The 23,727-nt window shown below is 44.1% G+C and overlaps 1 protein-coding gene across 4 annotated transcripts in view; it reads right to left on the bottom strand.

The window, feature by feature from the left end:
* Positions 1–20,939, bottom strand: part of XYLB (xylulokinase) — a 103,324-nt gene extending 82,385 nt beyond the window's left edge. For 3 of the 4 annotated variants that reach the window (XR_007723472.1, XM_050780318.1, XM_050780319.1), the window contains exons 1-3: positions 20,798–20,813; positions 19,112–19,194; positions 10,926–11,049 (exon numbers count right to left, since the gene is read on the bottom strand). Coding sequence is in view for 3 of the 4 variants with exons in the window: in XM_050780318.1 (XP_050636275.1) it covers positions 10,926–11,049; positions 19,112–19,163 (176 nt within the window). In the remaining variant the exon portion in view is untranslated. Of the gene's footprint in view, positions 1–10,925; positions 11,050–19,111; positions 19,195–20,797 lie in introns of all 4 variants that reach the window. The other variant, XM_050780320.1, reaches the window with a different exon arrangement.
* Between the last annotated feature and the right edge of the window lie 2,788 nt (positions 20,940–23,727).

Genomic DNA, 23,727 nt, shown 5'->3' with positions numbered 1-23,727 from the left:
ATCGCAAGCTTACTGTCAATAAATATGTGGGTAAAACTCTCTTTGTGGCTCTCAGCTCTCAAGGCTGTTAGCCGATTCCACACTGCACTTTATTTCTGGGTCTTTGTCTTCATTCCTCTAGTGCCGCTGGGTTGGGGTCTCCACGACCGAGCTGGTCTTGGTAGGTGGCACCCAACATGGGGCTCGAACCCAGGTCGAAGGGTCGCCGGAGCAATGGTTGGAGAACACGGAACTATGCTGGAGGACACCCAAGTACTCTTAAGCAATCCCCATGGTAAGTAAGAAGGGGAGCTCAGAAGCATCAGGGTAACAATGGGACAAGGGTCAAGCAGGCACAAGGCTTATTTGAGTCTGCTTCAGCAGCTCCTCAGAAAACAGGGAGTGAAGGTTAGCACTAGCCAACTTATGCAGCTTTTTAGTGCGGTAGAGAAATATTGTCCCTGGTTTCTGGACCAAGGGACTATGAATGTAGAGGTCTGGGAAAAGGCAGGCAGCACACTTAAAAAAGGCATATAAGGATGGTGCTGAGGATATTCCTATAACTGTCTGGTCAGTGTGGGCTCTGGTTCGTTCCACCTTGGAGCCTTTCCACACAGATGATGATGAGGAGGAATCAGAGGAAGAAGGAGAGTACAACGAAGTAACAGAAGAGATGACAAAGCAGGTTTGTTTGCCAGCTAAAGTGGCAAAGGAGGGAGAGGTTTGTCCCTACCCCTCTACACCCCCTCATTATTTTGAAGAAAAAGAGTGGCCTGACCCTCCGGATCTTTCTTTTCTGGAGGACACTGGGTGAAAAGTTGTTGTCCCAGTGACTGTCCAAGCAGCGCCTTGAGCGACCGCTCTCAGGCAGGAATTCAGCAAGCTAGATGAGAGGGTTATACGGATGCTTGGCAGTTCCCTGTTATATTACACCCAGATGATCAACAGGAGAACATTATGGCTATATTTGAGCCTTTTCCTTTGAAATTACTCAAAGAATTTAAACAAGCTATTAATCAATATGGACCAGGTTCTCCTTTTGTAATGGGACTGTTAAAGAATGTTGCTGTCTCCAGTCGGATGATTCCTACTGACTGGGACACTCTTACTCGAGCTTGTCTGACTCCTGCTCAGTTCTTAAAATTTAAAACTTGGTGGGCAGATGAAACTTCCATCCAGGCTGCTCACAATGCCCAGGCCCAACCTCAAATTAATATAACTGCAGACCAAGTTTGGGGGTCAGCGGCTGGGCTGGTTCAGGTGCACAAGTGGTCATACAGGATGATGCTATAGAGCAGCTTAGAGGAGTGTGCATTAGAGCTTGGGAAAAAAATCACTTCAGGAGGAGAACAATATCCTTCCTTTAGTGCTGTCAAACAGGGACTGAAAGAATCTTATGCAGATTTTACAGCTCAGTTACAGGAATCTCTTAAAAAGGTGATTGCGGATTCGGCTGCTCAGGATACAGTGTTGCAGTTATTAGTTTTTGACAATGCCAATCCTGAGTGCCAAGCCGCTCTGTGACCTATTAGAGGAAAAGCACATTTGGTTGAGTATATTAAAGCTTGTGATGGTATCGGAGGTAATCCGCATAAAGCTATTCTGCTAGCCCAGGCAATTGCAGGACTGACAGTAGGTAAAGGAAATACTTCGTTTCCTGGAGCTTGTTTTAACTGTGGGAAACACGGTCATAAGAAGGTCGAAAAAATCAGTAAGTCAGGCCGCCAGTTGGGGGTAAAAAGAAAACTGCTGAGCCTGGAATATGTCCAAAATGCAAAAAAGGAAAACACTGGGCTAATCAGTGTCACTCTAAGTTTGATAAAGATGTGAACCTGATTTCAGGAAATGCTATGAGGGGCCCGTCCTGGGCCCCAGTCCAAACTGGGGCATTTCCAGCTCAGGCCACTCCCTCACCCCTGTACAATGCCTGTCCCCCACCACAGCAGGTGGTGCCACGGTAGATTTATGCTGCACAAAAGCTGTGAGCCTTCTGCCTGGGGAACTCCCGCAAAAGGGGCCAACAGGAGTCTGTGGACCCTTGCCGGGGGGACAGTAGGATTACTTCTAGGTACAGGTACAAACAGGAGTCATTGATTCAGATTATAAGGGGGAAATTCAAATTGTTACATCTACTTCTGTTCCCTGGAAAGCAGAGCCAGGAGAGTGTATAGCACCGCTCCTGACTGTGCCACATATGGAAATAGGGAAAGCAGAAACTAAACTAAAAGGAGGATTTGGAAGCACAAATAAACAAGGCAAAGCAGCTTATTGGGTGAATCAAATTACCAATAAGCATCCTACCTGTGAAATAACCATTCAAGGAAAAAAACTTAAAGGATTGGTAGATACAGGAGTGGACATTTCAATCATTTCTCTACAGCACTGGCCGTCTGTGTAGCCAATTCAATCCACTCAATTTAACATAGTTGAAGTTGGTAAAGCCCCTGAAGTATATCAAAGTAGTTACATTTTGCATTGTGAAGGGCCCGATGGACAACCTGGGACTATTTAACCAATTACAACTTCTGTACCTATAAATTTATGGGAGAAGATTTATTACAACAATGGGGAGCACAAGTGTTAATTCCAGAACAATTATAGAGTCCTCAAGTCAACATATGATGCATGAAATACGGTATGTCCCTGGTATGGGACCAGGAAAAAATTTGCAAGATTTGAAGGAACTGCTTAAAGTGGAAAGAAAAAGTTCCCGCCAAGGCTTAGGATACCATTTTTGATGGCAGCCATTGCTAAGCCTCCAGAACCTATACCTTTAAAATGGTTAACAGATAAGCCAATTCAGATAGAACGATGGCCACTGAGTGAAGAGAAACTGGAGGCGTTAGAGAATTTAGTTACTGAACAATTAGAAAAAGAACACATAGCTCCAACATTTTCCCCCTGGAATTCTCCAGTCTTTGTTATTAAATCAGGTAAATGGAGATTGTTGACAGATCTTAGAGCCATTAATTCAGTTATACAACCTATCGGGGCATTACAGCCAGGACTGCCTTCTCCTGCTACGATTCCAAAAAATTGGCCTTTAATAGTCATAGATTTAAAAGACTGTTTCTTTACTATCCCCTTAGCTGAGAAAGACTCTGAATGGTTTGCATTTACGATTCCTGCGGTCAACAACCTGCAGCCTTTTAAGCGTTTTCATTGAAAAGTGTTGCCACAAGGCATGTTAAACAGTCCAACAATTTGTCAGACTTACGTAGGACAAGCAATTGAACCTACTCGTAAATTGTTACATTATTCATTATATAGATGATATTCTTTGTGCTGCCCCCACTCGAGAAATATTACTCTAATGCTATAATCACTTGCAAAACTCCATGTCTCATGCTGGTTTAATTACAGCTCCTGACAAAATTCAGACTACTACTCCTTACTCCTACTTGGGGACCTTAGTAAATGAAACTACTATGGTGCCACAGAAAGTAACCACACATATGGATCAACTGAAAACACTGAGGCTGGGTGCAGTGGCTCACGCCTGTAATCCCAAATCATGAGGTCAGGAGATCGAGACCATCCTGGCTAACTGAAACCTCTCTACTAAAAAATACAAAAAACTAGCCGGGCGAGGTGGCAGGACCTATAGTCCCAGCTACTCGGGAGTGAGGCAGGATGGCGTGACCCGGGAGGCGGAGCTTGCAGTGAGCTGAGATCCGGCCACTGCATCCAGGAGCGAGACACAGAAAGAATGACTTTCAAAAAACTACTAGGGGACATAATGGATACGGCCTGCTGTAGGCATTCTGAAAAATCTGTCTTCTATCCTGAGGAGATCCTAGTCTCAGAAGCCCTTGGCAATTAACAAAAGAAGCTGAGGCAGAGCTGGCTAATCAGAAGCAAGTCCATAAGGCCCAAATAATAGAACAGATCCAGGTATAGATTTGCTACTGCCAACTTTCACTTACTAGTGTTATTGTTCAAGAGCAAGATCTTATGAGTGGCTTTCCTTCCACATTTAATGACTTTGACTCCTTATTTGGATCAAATTGCTACTATAATAGGAAATGGGAGAACTTGGATTGTTAAATTACATGGATCTGATCCTGGAAAAGTTATTGTCCCTCCCACAAAGGCACAAATACAGCAAGCTTTTATAAATAGTCTTACTTGGCAAACCCCGTTTAGCTGACTTGAATAATGCTCACGAAACTGTTTCAATTTTTGAAACGGATTCCCCTACAAATTCAAACCAATGAAGGTGCAGAATGTCTGATGGGTCTAGTAATGGTAAAGCTTTATTTCGAAAGGTAGTTTTCCAGACGCCCTAACTTCAGCTGCAAACTGTAATTGAGGTATTGACTGCTTTTAGGAGCATTTCTGAATGCACCCTTTTTACATTACACAGATGATGATGACTTTATTTACCCAACTGGCAGTTAGGAGCAGAATGCACCCTTTTTACATTACTCATATTAGGGCTCATACACCTCTTTCAGGACCTTTAACTACAGGGAATCAAATGGCTCATCGCCTAGTTACTACTGCAATATCTAACGCTAGACACTTTCACAGTTTAACCCATGTTAATGCCTCTGGTCTCAAACGCAGATACAGCATTACCTGGAAAGAAGTTAAAGCTTTTATCCAGCAATGCCCAACTTGCCAAATGGTGCATTCCTCATCTTTTACAGGAGGAGTTAATCCTCGAGGATTGGAACATAATCCTCTTTGGCAAATGGATGTCACACACGTTCCCTCGTTTGGGAGACCAGCTTATGTACATGTATGTGTGGACACCTTTTCTCACTTTGTCTGGGCTACATGCCAATCAGGAGAGTCTTCTGCTTGTGTTAAATGTCACCTTTTGCAGTGTTTTGTAGTGATGGGCATTCCAGCTTCTATTAAAACAGATAATGCCCCAGGCTACACTAGCCAAGCTCTAGCTACATTTTTTTTCTATACGGAATATTAAACACATTATTGGTATCCCATATAATTCTCAAGGACAAGCCATAGTGGAAAGAATGAATCTCTCCCTGAAACAGCAGTTGCAAAAACAGAAAAGGAGAGACAGTGACTATAGGACTTCACACATACAACTAAATCTAGCATTATTAACTTTAAATTTTTTGAGCCTGCCTAAAGGCCGGATGCTATTAGCAGCTGAACAGCATCTACAGAAACCAGCTGCAAAGACAGAAGCAAAACAACTGGTTTGGTGGAGAGATCCGATTAAAAAAAGTTGGGAAATAGGTAAAATAATAACATGGGGTAGAGGTTATGCTTGTGTTTCTCCAGGCCAAAACCAGCAGCCGATTTGGATATCATCAAGACACCTGAAACCTTATCATGAGCCAGATGCTAAAGAAGAGATTTGGGGAGGAACCTGAAGACCCCCCAGCTGCAGCCATGTGGAGACTGGCAATCAGGAAGACATCAGTCTCGGCAAGCAACACTCGTCAGGCACAGCCACCCACCTGGGACCAGATCAAGAAGTTGACACAGATGGCGAAAGAAAATCTGAAGAAAGCGGGATGACCAATACAACGAATAATCTAATGGTAGCTATCATGGCTGTGCTCACCATTGCCATGAGTATTCCCCCAGTAACTGCTGAAACAAAAAACAATTATACTTATTCGGCATGTATTCCTTTTCCACCACTTCTACGGCCAGTAACATGGTTAGACTCCCCCCCAGTGGAGGTATACACTAATGGCTTTTGGATGCCTGGTTCTGCAGATGATAGAGGCCCGTCTCACCCCCAAAAGGAGGGAACAATTATGAATATATTGTTGGGATTTGAGCATCTACCTATTTGCTTGGGAAAAGCCAACAGGTGTTTACCTCCCAGTCATCAATCTTGGCTGGCAATAGTGCCTGAACATAACATCTCTGTGGCACAATTACATATACTTTCTGGTCTTAGTATTTATCACAGTGATTATGCCCCTGTAACCAAAGTTTACTGCCCTCAAAAACCTATCTGTAAAGTAGATTGGACATGGTCAGAAAAAATGAAGGGATTTGTTTGTATCGCAGGGCATGCACAGGTGTTTCGTCATGATTCATATGGCGTCGTTATTGATTGGTCCCCTAAAGGGGCACTTATGAGGCTCACCTCTCAATCTGTAGGTAATGGTCACCCTGCATCTAAACAAAATGATATCAGATGGTGGACACTATAAAAAGTACAGCAAGAGTTCCTATTATTTGGGCATATGGTGGTATAGTGACACCTCAATCCCAAATGATATGGTCTGCTGTAGGAGCTAAACATAAGGAGTTGTGGAAAATATTAATGGCACTGCAAAAGATAAAGATTTGGGAAGGGAAATATACTAAGCCAACCCAATATAATCCTAATTACATGTTAGAATGGGCTCATAATGATTCAGTCTGGATATAGAGTTGTGTCCGTCCTCCTTTCCTGCTTGTAGTGGGTGATTTAACACTTGATCTCCCTAATCATCACGTGACTTCTCAAGAATGTAGATTGTTTTCTTGTGTGAATTCTTCCTTGTATAATACTGATCATTCAATTTTAGTGGTAAGAGCCCGAGAAGGAATATGGATACCTGTAAAGCTTTCCCGTCCTTGGGAAGCCTCTCCTTCTGTGCATATTATTACTGAAATTCTTTAAAAGATTCTGAGATGCTCTCAGCGTTTCATTGCCACTTTAATTTTAATCATTATAGGATTGATTGCTGTCATAGCTACTGCTGCGGCAGCTGGAGTTGCTTTGCATTTCACAGTACAAACAGCAGACTATGTAAATAATTGGCAGAAAAATTCTACTTTGTTGTGGAATTCCCAAGCTAATATAGACCAGAAACTAGCTAATCAGATTAATGATCTCTGACAAACTATTGTATGGTTGGAAGATCGTGTAGTTAGTTTAGAATATAGAATGCAGTTACAATGTGATTGGAATACTTCTGATGTTTGCATTACTCCTCATCTGTATAATGAAACAGAACATGAGTGGGAAAGAGTTAAGAGACATTTAAAGGGTCATACTGGAAATTTATCTTTAGGTATTGCAAAACTGAAGGAACAAGTATTTCAAACCTCTCAGGCACATCCAACGCTAATGCCAGGAACTGAAGTGCCTGAAGGATCTGCAGACGGATTAGCAGCTATTAACCCATTAAAATGGATCAAGACACTTGGAGGCTCTATGACTTTAATGATGATTGTGCTTTTAATCTGTGTTGTTTGTCTTTGTGTAGTCCACAGATGCGGATCCCGAATCCTGTGAGAAGTAGCCCACCGTGACAAAACTGCCTTTGCCTTTATCACTTTGCAAAAACAAAAAGGGAGACATGCTGGAAAAAGGCCCTAAGGCTGTCATAAAAAGGCCTTAAAGAAACTGGGCATAAACAGGATTTCTGCAGCAATGTGACATGCTCATGATGGCTATGACACTTACGCTGGAGGTTGCTGGTTTACCGAAATAAGGGCAAGGAACACCTGGCCCACCCAGGGTGGAAAACTGCTCAAGGCATTCCTAAACCACAAACAATGGCATGAGTGATCTGTGCCTTAAGGACATGTTCCTGCTGCAGATAATCAGCCAGAGCCTGTTTCTCTGCTCCTTGCTAAGAATGCTTTGTTTCCCATAAGGAATGCTTTTAGCTAATGTATAATCTATAGAAATGATGTTTATCACAGGCTTACTGTCAATAAAAATGTGGGTAAAACTCTATTCGTGGCTCTCAGCTCTCAAGGCTGTTAGCCCCCTGATTCCCACACTGCACTTTATTTCTGGGTCTTTGTCTTCATTCCTCTAGCGCCGGTGGGTTGGGGTCTCCACAACCGAGCTTGTCTCAGTAAGTGGGAAAAAAGGAATCTTTTGGGGGGTGATATAAATATTCTGTATCTTGATTGTGGTGGTAGTTTCACAGCTATAGGTCTATGGCTGTGAAATACATTTAATTATACATTTTTAATGGATGGCATTTTGTGCATAAATTATACTCAATAATATGGATTTTTTTGGCTGGGTGCGGTGGCTCACGCCTGTAATCCCAGCACTTTGGGAGGCCAAGGCAGGTGGATCACAAGGTCAGGAGATCGAGACCATCCTGGCTAACACAGTGAAACTCTGTCTCTACTAAAAAGACAAAAAAAATTAGCTGGGCGTGGTGATGGGCACCTGTATTCCCAGCTACTAGGGAGGCTGAGGCAGGAGAATGGCATGAACCCGGGAGGCAGAGCTTGCTTGCAGTAAGCCGAGATGGCGGCACTGCACTCCAACCTGGGTGACAGAGAGAGACTCCGTCTCAATAACAATAATAATAATAACATGGATTTTTTAAAAAAGATACTACTAGGGAAAAAGAGGAAGAGAGCAACAAAATTTTACTATGGACAACAACAGTTCACCAAAAAATGTGGCCTTTACAAAACAGATAAAAACTGTAAGCAGACATTCTGCCATGTATTTAACAAATTAAAACTGGCATTTCAGCTGGGCACGGTGGCTCACACCTATAATCCCAGTGCTTTGGGAGGCCAAGGCAGGCAGATCACCTGAAGTCGGGAGTTCAAGACCAACCTGGCCCATATGGTGAAACCCCGTCTCTACTAAAAATACAAAAATTAGCCAGGCATGATGGAGGGCACCTGTAATCCCAGCTACTTGGGAGACTAAGGCAGGAGAATTGCTTGAACCCAGGAGGTGGAGGATGCAATGAGCTGAGATCGTGCCACTGCACTCCAGCTTGGGCGTGACAGAGCGAGGCTCTGTCTAAAAAAAAAAAAGAAAGAAACCACACACACACACACACACACACACACACACACACACACACAACAAAAACTGGCATTTCCAGCTAAGAAGGAAGACCAGAGCTACCCCATGCCCCAAAAGCACCAGACCCAAATGGTTTCACAGAAAAATTACACCACACCTTTAAATAGCAAATATTTCTAATACTATTTAAATTGTTGTAGAGCGCCCAAAAAGAAGGAAAATTTTTCCAGTTATTTTAGTGAAGTAAATATAAAATTGATACCAAAACCTAACCAATACTGCACCAAAGCACAAACAGCAAAAGGAAAAAAGTAGGAAAATTAGACTTTATCAAAAGTAAAAACATTGCTTCAAAGGATCATCAAGAAAGTGAAAAGACAACCCATGGAATGGGACAAAAATTTTGAGATCACGTATCTGACAAGGGACTTGTATCCAGAATATATATTAAAAAAAAAACTTTTACAACTCAATAATAAAAGAGAAATAGTACAGTTTTTTTAAAAGGGCAAAAGATCTTAATAGACATTTCTCTAAAGAAGATATACAAATGGCAAAGATACTCAACATCATTTTCATTAGATAAATGCAAATCAAAAGCTCAGTGAGATAGCATTTCACATCCACTAGGATGGCTGTCATCTGTAATTAAAAAGACAGTCAATAATAAATGTTAAGCAAGGATGTGGAGAAACTGGAGGCATCATCTACCAGTGGTAGGAATGGAAAATGGTATAGCTACTTTGGAAAACAGTTTGGCAACTCTTCAAAACTTTGAACATAGAGTTCCCTTGTGACCCAGCAATTCCACTTTTAGGTAATATACCCAATAGAAATGAAAATATACGTCCACACAAAAATGTATACATTGTATTAGTTTGCTCAGGTTGCTGTAACAAAATACGATAAAGTAGATGGTTTAAACAACAGGCATTTATTTTCTCACAGTTCTGGAGGCTAGAAGTCCACAATCAAGGTGCCAGCAAATTCAGTTTCTGGTGAGGGCTCTCTTTCTGGCTTGCAGACAGCCGCCTTCTCACAAGGCCTTTCCTTTGTGCATCTGCGCATGAAGTGGGATAGCCCTGGGGTCTCTCCTTCTTATAAGGAAACCAGTCCTATCAAATTAGGGTCCCACCCTTACAACCTCATTTAATCTTAATTATCTACCTAAAGGCCTCACCTCCAAATACACTGTCATGATGAAGGTAGGCTTCCAACAGATGAATTCTGGGGGGCCACAATTCAATCCATAACATATGTGGATGTTCATAGCAGAATAACTCACAATAGCAAAAAAGCAGAACAATTCAAATGTCCATCAGTTGAATGGAAAAACAAACTGTGATATATCAGTGCAATGGAATATTACTGAACCACAAAAAGGAATGAAGTACTGATATATGCTATGACGTAGAAGAACTTTGAAAACATTATGCCAAGTATCTGGTTCAAGTTGGTATTTGAAATAAAGAAAAAGCTATGAAAATTTTTTAAAAAGAAAACATTGTGCTAGGTAAAAGAAAGCTGTCACATATTATATACATTCATGTCTATGAAATGTCTAGAATCAGCAAATCCAGAGATAGAGAGTGGACTGTGGTTGCCACTACTGGCAGGAGGGGGACTATAGAGTGTATGCTAATTAATACCGGGTTTTCTTTCCAGGTAGTGAAAATGTTCTAAGATTAAATAGTGGTGATGGTGACATGGTTCTTTGAATATACTAAAACCATCAAATTGTACATTTTAAAAGGGTGAATTTTATGGTATGTGAATTATATTTCAATAGAGCCAGTATTTTCTTTTTTTCCCCCCACTTTTTTTTTTTTTTTTTTTTTTTTTTTGAGACAGTCTTGCTCTGTCACCCAGGCTGGAGTGCAGTGGCACTATCTCGGCTCACTACTAACTCCACCTCCCAGGTTCACGCCATTCTCCTACCTCAGCCTCCCGAGTAGCTGGGACTACAGGGGCCCACCACTATGCCTGGCTAATGTTTTGTATTTTTAGTAAAGACAGGGTTTCACCATGTTAGCCAGGATGGTCTCGATCTCCTGACCTCGAGATCCGCCCACCTCAGCCTCCCAAAGTGCTGGGATTACAGGCATGAGTGACCACGCCCAGCCCCAGTATTTTCTTTTAAAAAAAAGATACGAGGGAAACAATTATGTTAGTTAAGGAAAAACACATTTCTATGGCTTGATACAGCTGAAGTTTCTTTCTCACTCACGTAAAGCACAATTGGTAGGGATGAGGAACACGAGTGGGGAGTGGGGCGTTCTGATCCACGTAGTCATTCAGGAACCAGGTTGATGGTGGCTCTGTCATGTGCCACATGTGCTTCCAAGGTTGCTCTGGATACCCACATCAGCCAGAAAATGGGAGAAAAGTCAGAGAAGGAGGTTTTGATGGACTAGGTCTTTTAGAGGCCTGATCACATTTTCTTATATTCCACTGGCTAGAACTCAGTCACATGGTTGAACATAACTACAAGCAAGACAGGAGAGTGTCTAGGAAGAAAGGGAAATGAGTTTGGAAGACAGCTTATAAGCGTCTGCTAGAAACCTCCCTTCCCCACTTACAGTAGTAAAAGGAAAAAATAGTTAGAAATAAATTTAAAAATAATTATCTACATTGGGTAGTTTTTGCATTGTCACAAACCACTTCAAAACTTAGCGGCTCAAAACCATTAAGCTCACAATTCTACTTGCTATCATTGGATAGGGCTCAGCTGCGCTCACTCATACATCTGCAGTCAGCTAACGGTAGCTAGAAGGCTCTGCTTCATAGGTAGCTAACAGCAGCTAGGGGCTGGCTGGCTCTTAGGTGAAGAAGTTGGGGCAACTAGGCCACATATGTCCAGCTCTCCAGCAGGGTAGCCTGAGCTTGTTCATTTGGTGGCTGGGCAGAGTTCCAAGAATGACAGCAGAAGCATGTAAGGCTGCTTGAGGCTTAGGCTTAGAACTGGCACAATGCCACTTCCCCTGTTCTACTGGATAAAGCAAATCAACAGGTAGGGAAATGACTCCTCGATGGGAGGAACTGCGGTCACATTGCAAAGCATGTGGGTACAAGGACGGGTGGAGTATTGTGGTCATTTTTGCAATCTACCAAAATGAGCAAAATCTGTACGTTACACATATTAAAACACATGTGAAGTATTCAAAAGAAGACTTGAACAAATGGAAAGTCATAACATGTGCTGAGACAGGAAGTCTTAATCTCATAAAGTTGTCAATTCTGCCAAGTTAATTTATAAAGATAATATGATCTCAATAAAAATATCAACAACAGGCTGGGTGTGGTGGCTCAAGCCTGTAATCCCAGCACTTTGGGAGGCCAAGGTGGATGGATCACCTGAGGTCAGGAGTTTGAGACCAGCCTGACCAATTATGGTGAAACCCCGTCTCTACTAAAAACACAAAAGTTAGCCGAGTATAGTGGTATGTGCCTGTAGTCCCAGCTACTCGGAAGGCTGAGACAGGAGAACTGCTTGAACCCGTGAGGTAGAGGTTGCAGTGAGCCGAGATCACACCACTGCACTTCAGCCTGAGCTCCAGAGCAAGACTCCATGTCAAAACAAAAACAAAAACAAAAACAAAAAACAACAATTTGGCTTTCTGGAACCTGAAAAGCTGATTCTGAAGTACATATTGAAAAAGAACAAGAAAGAATAGCCATGGAAACTCTGGAAAAAAAAGAGAACAATCAGAGGGGACCAACAATTCTAGATATTAAAACACATTACAGGCCAGGTGCAGTGGTTCACGCCTGTAATCCCAGCACTTCAGGAGGCCGAAGCAGGCGGATCACCTGAGGTCAGGAGTTAGAGACCAACCTGGCCAACATGGCAAAACCCCGTCTCTACTAAAAATACAAAAATTAGCCTGGTATGGTGGCGCATGCCTGTAATCCCAATTACTCAGGAGTCTGAGGCAGAAGAATCGCTTGAACCCAGGAGGCAGAGGTTGCAGTGAGCCAAGATCGTGCCACTACACTCCAGCCTGGGTGACAGAGTGAGACTCCATCTCAAAAATAAATAAATAAACAAACAACATATTACAGAGCTGGGATAATTGAAACAATGTGTTACTGGCTTATGAAAAGATCTACCAACTCATGGAACAAAAAAGAAAGCCCAAAAATGGACCTAAGTGAACACAGAAAGTAGCACATGATAAGGCTCACATCTCAAATCATGGAGATAAAGATGGACTTCTTTTTTTTTTTTTTTTTTTTGAGATGGATTCTCACTTTGTCACTCAGGCTGGAGTGCAGTAGCATGATCTCAGCTCACTGCAACCTCTGCCTCCCAGATGCAAATGATTCTCCTGCCTCAGCCTCCCAAGTAGCTGAGACTACAGGCACCCACCACCATGCTCAGCTAATTTTTGTATTTTTAGTACAGACAGGGTTTCAACATGTTGGCCAGGCTGGTCTTGAACTCCTGACCTCAAGTAATCCACCCACCTCAGCCTCTTACAGGTAAAGATGGACTTCTAAAAACCCAGTTGAGGCTGGGTGTGGTGGCTCACGCCTGTAATCTCAGCACTTTAGGAGGCAGAGGTGGGTGGACTGCTTGAGCCGAGGAGTTCAAGACCAGGCTGGGCAACATAGTGAGACCCTATCTCTACAAAAAAAATACAAAAAAATTAGCTGGTCATGGTGGGGGCGCACCGGTGGTTTCAGCTACTTGGGAGGCTGAGGAGGGAGGATTGCTTGAGCCTGGGAGGCATAGATCGCAGTGAGCTGAATCATACCCCTGCATTCCAGCTTGGGTGACAGAGCCAACTCCTGTCTCAAATAAATAAATTAAATTAAATTAAAACATGGTTGGTGTTACAACAACTGAGGAGTCATCTGGGAAAAATTAAAGTTGGATACAAATGTCATACTATGTACCTGGATAAACTCCAAATATTTTTATGTATGAAAGCTGAAATCTTACAAGAAATAGATAAAAACATAGGTGAGTTCCTTCATAATTTTGGAGTGAGAAAGGCCTTTTAAACTATGACTCAAAATCTAGAAGCAATAAAAGAGACTGGGAAATTCAATGACATAAATATGTGTGTGTGGCAATAATAGCAACAACCTGGCTGGGTGCGGTGGCTCACGCCTGTAATCCCAACACTTTGGGAGGCCGAGGTGGGCAGATCACGAGGTCAGGAGATCTAGACCATCCCGGCTAACATGGTGAAACCCTGTCTCTACTAAAAATATAAAAAATTAGCTGGGCGTGGTGGTGGGCACCTGTAGTCCCAGCTACTCGGGAGGCTAAGTTAGGAGAATGGTGTGAACCCGCGAGGCGGAGCTTGCAGTGAGCAGAGATCATGCCACTGCATTCCAGCCTGGACGACAGAACGAGACTCTGTCTCAAAAAAAAAATAGCAACAATCCATAGCAAGTCAAAAATCAAACAAAATCTGGGAAACATATTTGCAATTCATTTAACAACAGAGGGAATTCCTCCAATATATGAAAAGCTCCTAGAAATTATGATAAGAAATGGATAACCAATCCAAGAGATGATAGGAAATAGATAACCAATCCAACAGAAAAATGGGCAAAGGACATTAAAAACAACTTCACAGAAAAATAAATTCAGGTAGCCCTTCAACGTATGAAAAGATGCTCAACTTCACTCATAAGAGAAATGCAAAGTAAATCATTATTCACCTATCGTATTGGCAAAGAATCAAAAGCTCAATAACCCTCACTGTGCTGGCTAGGCTGTGGGAAAACAGGCCCTGTCATGTGTTAGTGGTAGGATGCAAATCAATATAATCCCTATGGGAGGCAATCTGGCCACATCTCCTTGAACCAGCAATCCCACTCCCAAAAATTTAACTTACAAATAAATTGGCACACATCTGCAATGACATATGTAATGTAATCTACTATATTATTTTTCATTGCAAATAAGTCAGTGTCCTCCATTAGGAAATGGTACATCTACACAATGGAATACTACACATCTATAAAAAAGAACACAAAAGTTTTTATGTATTGACATGTAAACACAGCCACATTATTGTGAAGTGAGTAAAGCAAAGTACAGATCAGTGAGTATAGTATGCTTTTTCTTGTGTGAAAGGAGGAAAATAAGAACATTCACACCTTCCTATATTTCCATGTAAAAACACTGGAAGGAGCCTGGCACAGTGGCTCAAGCCTGTAATCCTAGCACTTCGGAAGGCTGAAGTGGGTGGATCACTTGAGTCCAGGAGTTCAAGACCAGCCTAGGCAATACGGTGAAACCCTGTCTCTACCACAAAAGTGCAAAAATTAGCCATGTGTGGTGGCATGCACCTGTAGTCCCTGATGCACAGGAAGCTGAGGTGGGAGGATCGCTTGAGCCTGGTGGAGGATGCAATGAGCCAAGATCGTACCACTGCACTCCAGCTTGAGGGACAGAGCCACACCTTGTCTAAAAAAAAAAAAAAAAAAAAAAAAAAAAAAACACTGGAAGGATACACAACAAATTAAAGTCATCTGTAGAGAAGGGATGGAGGGGAGAGATGAGCTCACAGGTGGGATTAAGACTTTTCACTGTTATATGGCCAGGCGCGGTGGCTCACGCCTGTAATCCCAGCACTTTGGGAGGCCGAGGTGGGCAGATCACGAGGTCAGGAGATCAAGACCATCCTGGCTAACACGGTGAAACCCTGTCTCTACTAAAAATACAAAAAATTAGCCGGGTGTGGTGGCGGGCGCCTGTAGTCCCAGCTACTCGGGAGGCTGAGGCAGGAGAATGGTGTGAACCCGGGAGGCAGAGCTTGCAGTGAGCCGAGATCGCACCACTGCACTCCAGCCTGGGTGACAGAATAAGACTCCGTCTCAAAAAAATAAAAAAAAAGACTTTTCACTGTATACTTTTCATTTGAGTTACATATCAAGTGCAATGTAATGCCTGTTAACAATATAAAATATTTTTTATTAACATCACCACTTTGGAAGAGAATGTCTTAAGAAGTTAAACATATACCTGCCATATGATCCACTGTACTCCTGGTATGTCATTTCCAAGATAAATGAAATCATATGTCCATGAAAAGACTTGTATGCGACTCTCATAGCCCTTTGCTTATAACAGTAAAAAAGAGAAACAACCCCAATATCCCTCATCAGGTGAAACCAATTGTAGTCCATCCATACAACATCATACAATGAAATACTACTCGGCGATAATAGGAACCAGCTATTGGCACATGTAGCCACATGGATGAATCTCAAAACCGTGATGTGAAATTTTAAAGGTTTTAAAAAAGAGTACATAATTATGATTCCATCTACACAAAATTCTAGAAAATACAAACTAGTGATAGAAAACACATCAGCAGTTGCCAGTGGGTAGGGGTATGGGGAAGGAGGCACGGATTGCAAAGAGGCAGGAGGAAATTTTTAGGACATGGAAATACTCATTATCTTATTTTTGTGATAGTTTCATGAAAGAATATAGATGTTAAAGCTTCTAACTGTATACTCCAAATACGTACAGTATTGTACATCAGTTATACCTTAATAAAGTTGTTAAAAAAAAAAACAAAACCTCACAGTGTAATTGAGGTGATGGGGAAGGAATGAACTAAATCTATAGGTATCTGGTTTAAAATATCTTGAAAATATAACAGAAAAAAGCAATACCATATTTTGGTTATGGACACCTTTTTTTAAATGTTCAGTGGAGAGGATTGACTTATTAAATGGAAGAGAGACAGAGGAAGAGAAAATTTTAAAATTTTGAAAGACTAGAAGTCATATAGGGTATGTTCTCAGACCACAATGAAATTAAACTAGAAATCAATGACAGAAAGCTGGAAAAGCTGCAGATTAAACAACATACTTCCATACTTCTTTTTTTTTTTTTTTTTTTTTGAGACAGGGTCTCCCTCTGTTGTCCAGGCTGGAGTGCAGTGGTGCGATCTTGGTTCACTGAAACCTCCACCTCCACAGTTCAAGCAATTCTCCTGCCTCAGCCTCCCTAGTAGCTAGGATTACAGGTGTGCACCACCATACACAGTGCCTGCCACCATGCCTGCCACCACACCCGGCTAATTTTTTTGTATTTTTAGTAGAAACAGGGTTTCACCATGTTGACCAGGCTGGTCTCCAACTCCGGACCTTAAGTGATCTGCCTGCTTCAGCCTCCCAAAGTGCCGGGATTACAGGTGTGAGCCACCGCACCCAGCCTAAACAACATTATTCTAAATAATCTATGAGTCTAAGAAGTCTCAAGAGAACTAAAAATTATTTTGAACCAGAAAAAATGAAACTATAACTTATCAAAATTTATGGGATGCTGCTAAAGCATCCCATAAAAAGCATTTGTGCTTACAGAGAAAATTATAGCATTAAATGCGTATATTAGACAAGAAGGTCTTAAATCAATCCTCTAAGCTTCCACTTCAGGAAACTAGAGAAAGAAGAGCAATTTAAACCTAAAGCAAGCAGAAGAAACTAAGTAATAAAAATTAGAACACAACTTGAAGAAAACAACAGGGGAAAATCAACAAAACCAAAAGTTGAACTTTGAAAAGATCAATACAATTGATAAAACTCTAGCCAGGATAACCAAAGAAAAAAAGAGACAAGACATAAATTACAATGTCAGAAATGACCAACAGCAAGCTATCATCACTACTGGTCCCATAGATCTCATAAGGAGGATAAAAGAATATTATGAACACTATAGCCACACATTTGACGGCTTAGTTAAAAAGACCAAATCCTTGAAACATACCAACTACCAAAAGGCAAACCATGCAAGGCCTGCAATAACAAAAAATGTGAAAAAGCAAGATGGCTTCTAACCTCGACTTCAATGGGCCGCATTAGCTAGGGGAAGAGAGTTGGCAACACAAAGGTGATGGGTAATGAGAGGCGCACAAAGGGCCAGCTGGGAAGGCTTCAAAGAGGAAGTGTGTCTGAAACAGACAGGGAAGGACACTTTTACCAGGACCTCACAGGGTGCCTCAGAACCAGCAAGTCCACAGTATTACAGACTGAATTGTGCCCCCTCTGCCCCCAAAACTCATATGCTGAAATCCTAACCCCGAGGGCCTTAGATTGTGATTATTTGGAGACAGGGCCTTTAAAAAGGCAATTAAGTTAAAATGAAGTCACTAGGATGGGCCTTAATCCAGTATGACTCGTGTCCTTATAAGAAGATTAGGATACAGATGACACAGACACCAAGCACTCCTGCAACGAGTGACCATCACGTGGAGACACAGCAACAGAGTGGCCACCTGCAAGCCAAGAAGAGAGGCCCCAGAGGAGACCAAACTTCCCAGCACTTTGATTTTAGACTCCTAACGTCCAGATGTGTGAGAATATAAATTTCCACTCTTTAAGCCACCCAGTCTATGGTACCTTGTTATGGCAGCCCAAGCTGAACTCATGATCCTTCTCTCCAAAACCCATTCTTTCCCACAGTCCGACATCCACCCTGAAGGACAGCCAGAAATCCCACCCTTACACCTCACATTCAATCTTGTAACAGGACCTGTCTATTTTACTACTCAGCTCTCTCCTATCCATCATTTCATACCCGGATGACCTGCAAAAACCTCTTCAATAGTTCTCCATGTCCATTCCAGTCATGCTCTGAATCCGTTCTCCCAATGCCCCCAGAGAGATCTTTTCAAAACACAAATACAACCTGTCATACCTCACCCATACCCCTACCCCTTATGGCCCTTAGTGGCTGACCACAGCTTTTAGAATAAAGACAAACTCTATACCATGGCCTATGGAGCTCTGCCCAGCCTCCACCTCTCTCTCCCCAGCCTCACTGGCTTTCTTCAGTTGCACGAAGGAACGAACGATGCTCTTTCTTGCCACAGGGCCCTTGCACATGTTGTTCCTTCTGCCTGGAATGCTCTTTCATCACCTGGCCAACTTCCCTTCCATCGCTTGGCTAACTTCACTCACTCTGATCTCTAGCTTAAGCACCACTTCCCTAGAAACCCTCTGGGACTTGCCCTCCCAAGTCTGAGTCACATTCCTTATAATAAGCACTTGGAGAAGTGAGTTCCTTTCCTTCAGAAGCCTTCTCAGAGTTTATAATGAAACACTCTTTTGTGAGAGTCTTTGTTTGATACCAGTCTCCACTACCCAGTGGGAAGCTCTGGGAGAGCAAGGACCATTTCTCTTTTTGGTTCACCATCAAGTCCTAGCACCTGGCACAAAGTAGGTCTCAACTGATGCTTACTGCATGAATGGATGAATGAAATTATGAATAGGGGAGATGGCACTCCCAGTATGGGAAAAAAGATACTTGAAAGGTCTGCTGAGACCACCATTCCTGTAGTTTAGCAAAGCCTGAACAGTGCAGTCTGTGAATATAAAAGGTTGTGGGAGAACCCCAAAACCAACACCCACATCACACACGCATGCACATCAGGTACATACCCAAATTCTGGAAGGTCTCTGTCAAAATGCACACTTTCCTCGTAGAAGACATTCAACTCTGCATCAACAGCAACAACCTTTACCTGGAAGGCATTTTAAAAAATGAAGTGTAGAATTTTCCTCAGCTTCTACACTGGTCCAGGGGGTACTAACATCACCAGATGAGGCCCCACACCCTAGGAGCAGTTCAGCCCAGAGACCTCCTTGAAGGCAGGGCTGCCTCACCGTAATTGTGGTAACAGAGGACTCATCTGGGTGACACTCAAAGATTTGGTAAAATGAAGAAACCGAGGCTGAGGAAGAATACCCACATGTCTCAAGGAATCTTTGTTCCCCAAACAGCCAAAGCCAAGATCTTCTAGAGGAAGATGTTCACATATGAGTTGGTTCATGCACCTGACAAGGAGGCAGGAGAAAGTGCCAGAGAGGAAGGAATGGGAAGCAAGGTTTGGAGGCATCTCTGGGGGTCCATGTTTGCAGAGGCCTGAGACCAGGCAAGGCCATGGGCTGTTCTCACAGGCCATGGTTGTGGTCCAGAAACATTAATACCCCACTGAAGCAATATCCAAGCTTGGGAGTATAACTACTTTCCTGGACACCTGGGGAAACTGAGGTCTAGCAAGGCAACTCGAGTCATCCAGAGTCCCACAGGACTTTCACCCCAAGGACTGGCCAGAGGCCTGCCTCCCTTGACCCATTCGAGAAGAGGGGTTTGACTGCAACTGTGTATACAAAAGGTGCCCCTGGTCACCCCATGCCCTGTTTGAAGGCAGATTTTGATTTGCTTGCCTGTTTGCAGGGCGTTGGCAGCAGCACATTGTTCCTCTGACCAGCAGTCCTGGGTCGGCAGACCAGGCAAGCTGGTGTCAACGAAGGGCGGTCACAGGGTAAAGTCCATTTGTACACTATGCATTTCACTTTTTTTTTTTTTTTTTTTTGATACAGGGTCCCGCTCTGTCGCCCAGGCTGGAGGGCGGTGGCGCCATCTTAGCTCACTGCAATCTCCACCTCCTGGGCTCAAGCGATCCACCTCGGCCTCCCGAGAAACTGGGACTATAGGTGTGCGTCACCATGCCTGGCTAATTTTTGTATTTTCTGCTAGAGACGGAGGTTTCTCCACATTGCCCAGGCTGGTCTCGAACTCCTGGGCTCCAGCGATCCACCCACCTCGGCCTCTCAAAGTGCTGGGATTACAGGCAAGCGCCACCAGGCCTGGCCCATTTCAATTTTTAAAAAAAGGTTTCGGGCTATAATTTGCTTCCAGGTCACTGGTTGTGCATGTGCGCAGGGCTACCCGCCTGTCTGTTCCCCTGCCTTACAGTAGCTGACTTCCTTCGGGTCCCTGTCACTCGGTGCCCATAACAGCGCACGAACCCACCGAGTCCTCCCGCCCCTCTGGGCACCGGGGGTCCTGCCGAGGGACGCCCGCAGTTTCCTGGGGTAGCGAGGTCTAGGCGGGGTCGAGGCTGCATCTTGCGAATGGGTGGCATTGGCAGGGCATCTCCAGGCGAGGGCACCGATGCCCCACGGCCGCGCGCGGGGTAGGGGCGCGGGGTCCCGGGAAGCCCGAGAGGTAGGCGCGCCCGCGGCCGGGCCCATGTTTTTCCCGCGTCCGGGTGACAGCCCGCCCCTACCCCAGCGTAGCGGAGGAGGCGGCCCCGTGGCCCTGCGACCAGGCGACTGTACCTGCTGCGTGCTGAAGTCCCAGCCCAGGCAGCAGCGGCGAGGGGCGTGCTCCGCCATGACCCTGGCGGGTAAGGCTGCGCGTCCGTCAGTCCGTCCGTCCGCACCGCGGCGTGACTGTCGCCGCGCTCCAGCGCCCAGAGACGCAAGGGCCCGCCCCTCGCTCCGCCCGGCCGGACTGTGGACCCGAGTCACGAGGCGGGCTTGCGCTCTGGCGCCGCCTGCGGGACGACGCGAGCCGGCACCGCGTCCTGTGCAATCGACGGTGCCCCCACGCAGCCGGCTTTCCTTCCAAGCGCACCCACTCTGGTCCTCCCCATCTTCATCTTCTCTCTACATGGGCCTTGCCTTGACACAGTCTGGCTTCCCTTAGAGGACGCCTGGGCCAGAGGTTTCAACTATAAGCCAGCTTGTCTCTCAGAGGGACCCTGCCTGTCCTTCTGGAGGCCCTATGCCTGAAGTCCTCTGTGGCTGTATCTTGGCACTGGAACAGCTGTCCGCCCATGGGGGTGACTCAGGGGCCACAGGGAAATGGGCCCTGGGGTTGGAAGCACTGGATCCTGACAAGCCCCGCCTAGATCCAGCAAATCTGAGTGGTTCCCAGTGTGTCACATCCCTGCCGTGTATTTAAACTCAGAGCTCCTGACGCCCCCACGGGGAGACACTCATTCCTGGAGTCAGCTGGTATTGATGGTCTAAATGTGTGCCAGACGTGGTGAAGAGGAATGGGAACCAAAGTCAGACTCACTCCCTTTATTCATGGAGCTGAGGGCACCTGTCCCACCAGCTACATCCTCCTGGTCCCTAAGACTGACTGCTTTCCAGAATTCCTCCCCAAACCCAGCATGTGAGAGTCTCCTCCTATGAACTTCCCAGCCCACCAGTGCCCTTCTCATGCACTTGCAATGGTCTGTCTCCCTTGCTGAACTTGAGCTGCTCGGAGTCTACATGGGATCCTCTTCATTGCTGGAACAAGAAGGGGCCAACTTGTCCTCCAAGAGATTCACAGCTTATTGGGGACACAGCCCCTCTAGCAGTCACCACCTGTGACAATAGACAAATACTGGATACTAGCTAGATCGCAAACAATTAGGCAACCTGCTGAGCACATTTAATCCTCACAATGATGCTGGGAAGTAGGTAATATTATCTCCACTTTTAAAACATTTTAAATAAAGATATCTAATCTAATAAAGGTAACTATTCTAATTAAGATTAGATTACTGCATTTTAATCTAATCTTAACTGCTTGATGACTTTTTTTTTTTTTTTTTTGACAGAGTTTCGCTCTTGTCACCCAGGCGGGAGTGCAGTGGCGCGATCTCGGCTCACTGCAACCTCCACTTCCTGGGTTCAAGTGATTCTTCTGCCTCAGCCTCCCATGTAGCTGGGATGACAGGCGCCCACCACCATGCCCAGCTAATTTTTTTTTTTTTTTGGAAACAGAGTTTCACTCTTGTTGCCCAGGCTGGAGTGCAATGGCGCAATCTCGGCTCATTGAAAACTTCGCCTCCTGGGTTCAAGTGATTCTCCTGCCTCAGCCTCTCAAGTAACTGGGATTACAAGTGTGAGCCACTGCGCCTGGCTCTAATTTTGAATTTTTAGTAGAGATGGGATTTCAACATGTTGGTCAGGCTGGTCTCGAACTCTGACCTCATGTGATCCACCTGCCTCTGTCTCCCAAAGTGCTGGGATTACAGGCGTGAGTCACCGTGCCTGGCTGATGACTTTTTAAAAATGTATGTATATACCCATGTAAACACTGAGATCAAAACAGAACATTTCCACCATTCCAGAAGTTTCCTTCATGATCCTTCCCAATCATTAACTCCCAAGGCAATCACTATTCTGATGTCTGCCAGTATAAACTCACTTTGAACTTTGTATAACTTACCATCTTCATTTTACAGAGTGAGAAACTGAGGTGTAGAGAAGTTAATTAACGTGGCCTAATGAAATTGCCATTGCGAAATTATAACTGAGAGAGTGTAAGAGATCTGAATTAACCAACTCCATCTTGCTTCTAGCCTCCAAGCTGTGGTTGCTCATTCCTGGGCAAAGGCAGAACTAACTCTGGGAGGAACTTACTTTATAGTTTAAAACAAAGATGATAACAGCATCTCCTTCTTGCCTGTGACTAGACTGCCTTTGTAGGGCTAACAAATTAGCTATAAGATTAGAAATTAAGGTTTAGGAGTCATGCAGCTGAAGACTACAAGATTCTGACCATCTCCAAATTGCTCCTGGGGATAACATCACTATTGTGCTTGAGGTATTTTAGAGACCCTGCACTTGATGGATCAGCTGGCCCCACCCAGATCCATAAGCTGGCTCATATGATCTTGTGGCCTCCACCCAGGAACTGACTCAGTGCAAGTAGATAGCTTCAAATTTCTGAGTTCATTTCCGACCCAACCAATCAGCACTCCCAACTCACTGGCCTCCACCCACCTACCAAATTATCCTTAAAATCTCTGATTCCCAAATACTCTGGGAGACTGATTTGAGTAATAGTAAAACTCTGGTCTCCTACACAGCTGGCTCTGTGTGAATTACTCTTTCTCTATTGCAGTCCCCCTGTCTTGATAAATTGGCTCTGTCTAGGTAGTGGGCAAGGTGAACCTGTTGGGCACTTATACCTCCTTTGCTCAGATCGTTGGACCACTCCTTCCTTTGTACAGAATGAGGTGTTGCCCAATTCTAGAATCACAAACAAAATCCATTTAGGATCTTTAAACTAAATTTGTTGTAATTTTGTCCTTTGACAGGAGATATCAGCTCCCAATAAGAGTGGGTTAGATTACACAGAAGGCCAGGCGCGGTGGCTCAAGCCTGTAATCCCAGCACTTTGGGAGGCCGAGACGGGCGGATCACGAGGTCAGGAGATCGAGACCATCCTGGTTAACACGGTGAAACCCCGTCTCTACTAAAAA

This window comes from Macaca thibetana, chromosome 2 (genome assembly GCF_024542745.1).
Source record: "Macaca thibetana thibetana isolate TM-01 chromosome 2, ASM2454274v1, whole genome shotgun sequence".
In the NCBI taxonomy this organism is placed as follows: domain Eukaryota; kingdom Metazoa; phylum Chordata; class Mammalia; order Primates; family Cercopithecidae; genus Macaca; species Macaca thibetana.
This window is presented reverse-complemented; position numbering and strand designations above follow the sequence as displayed.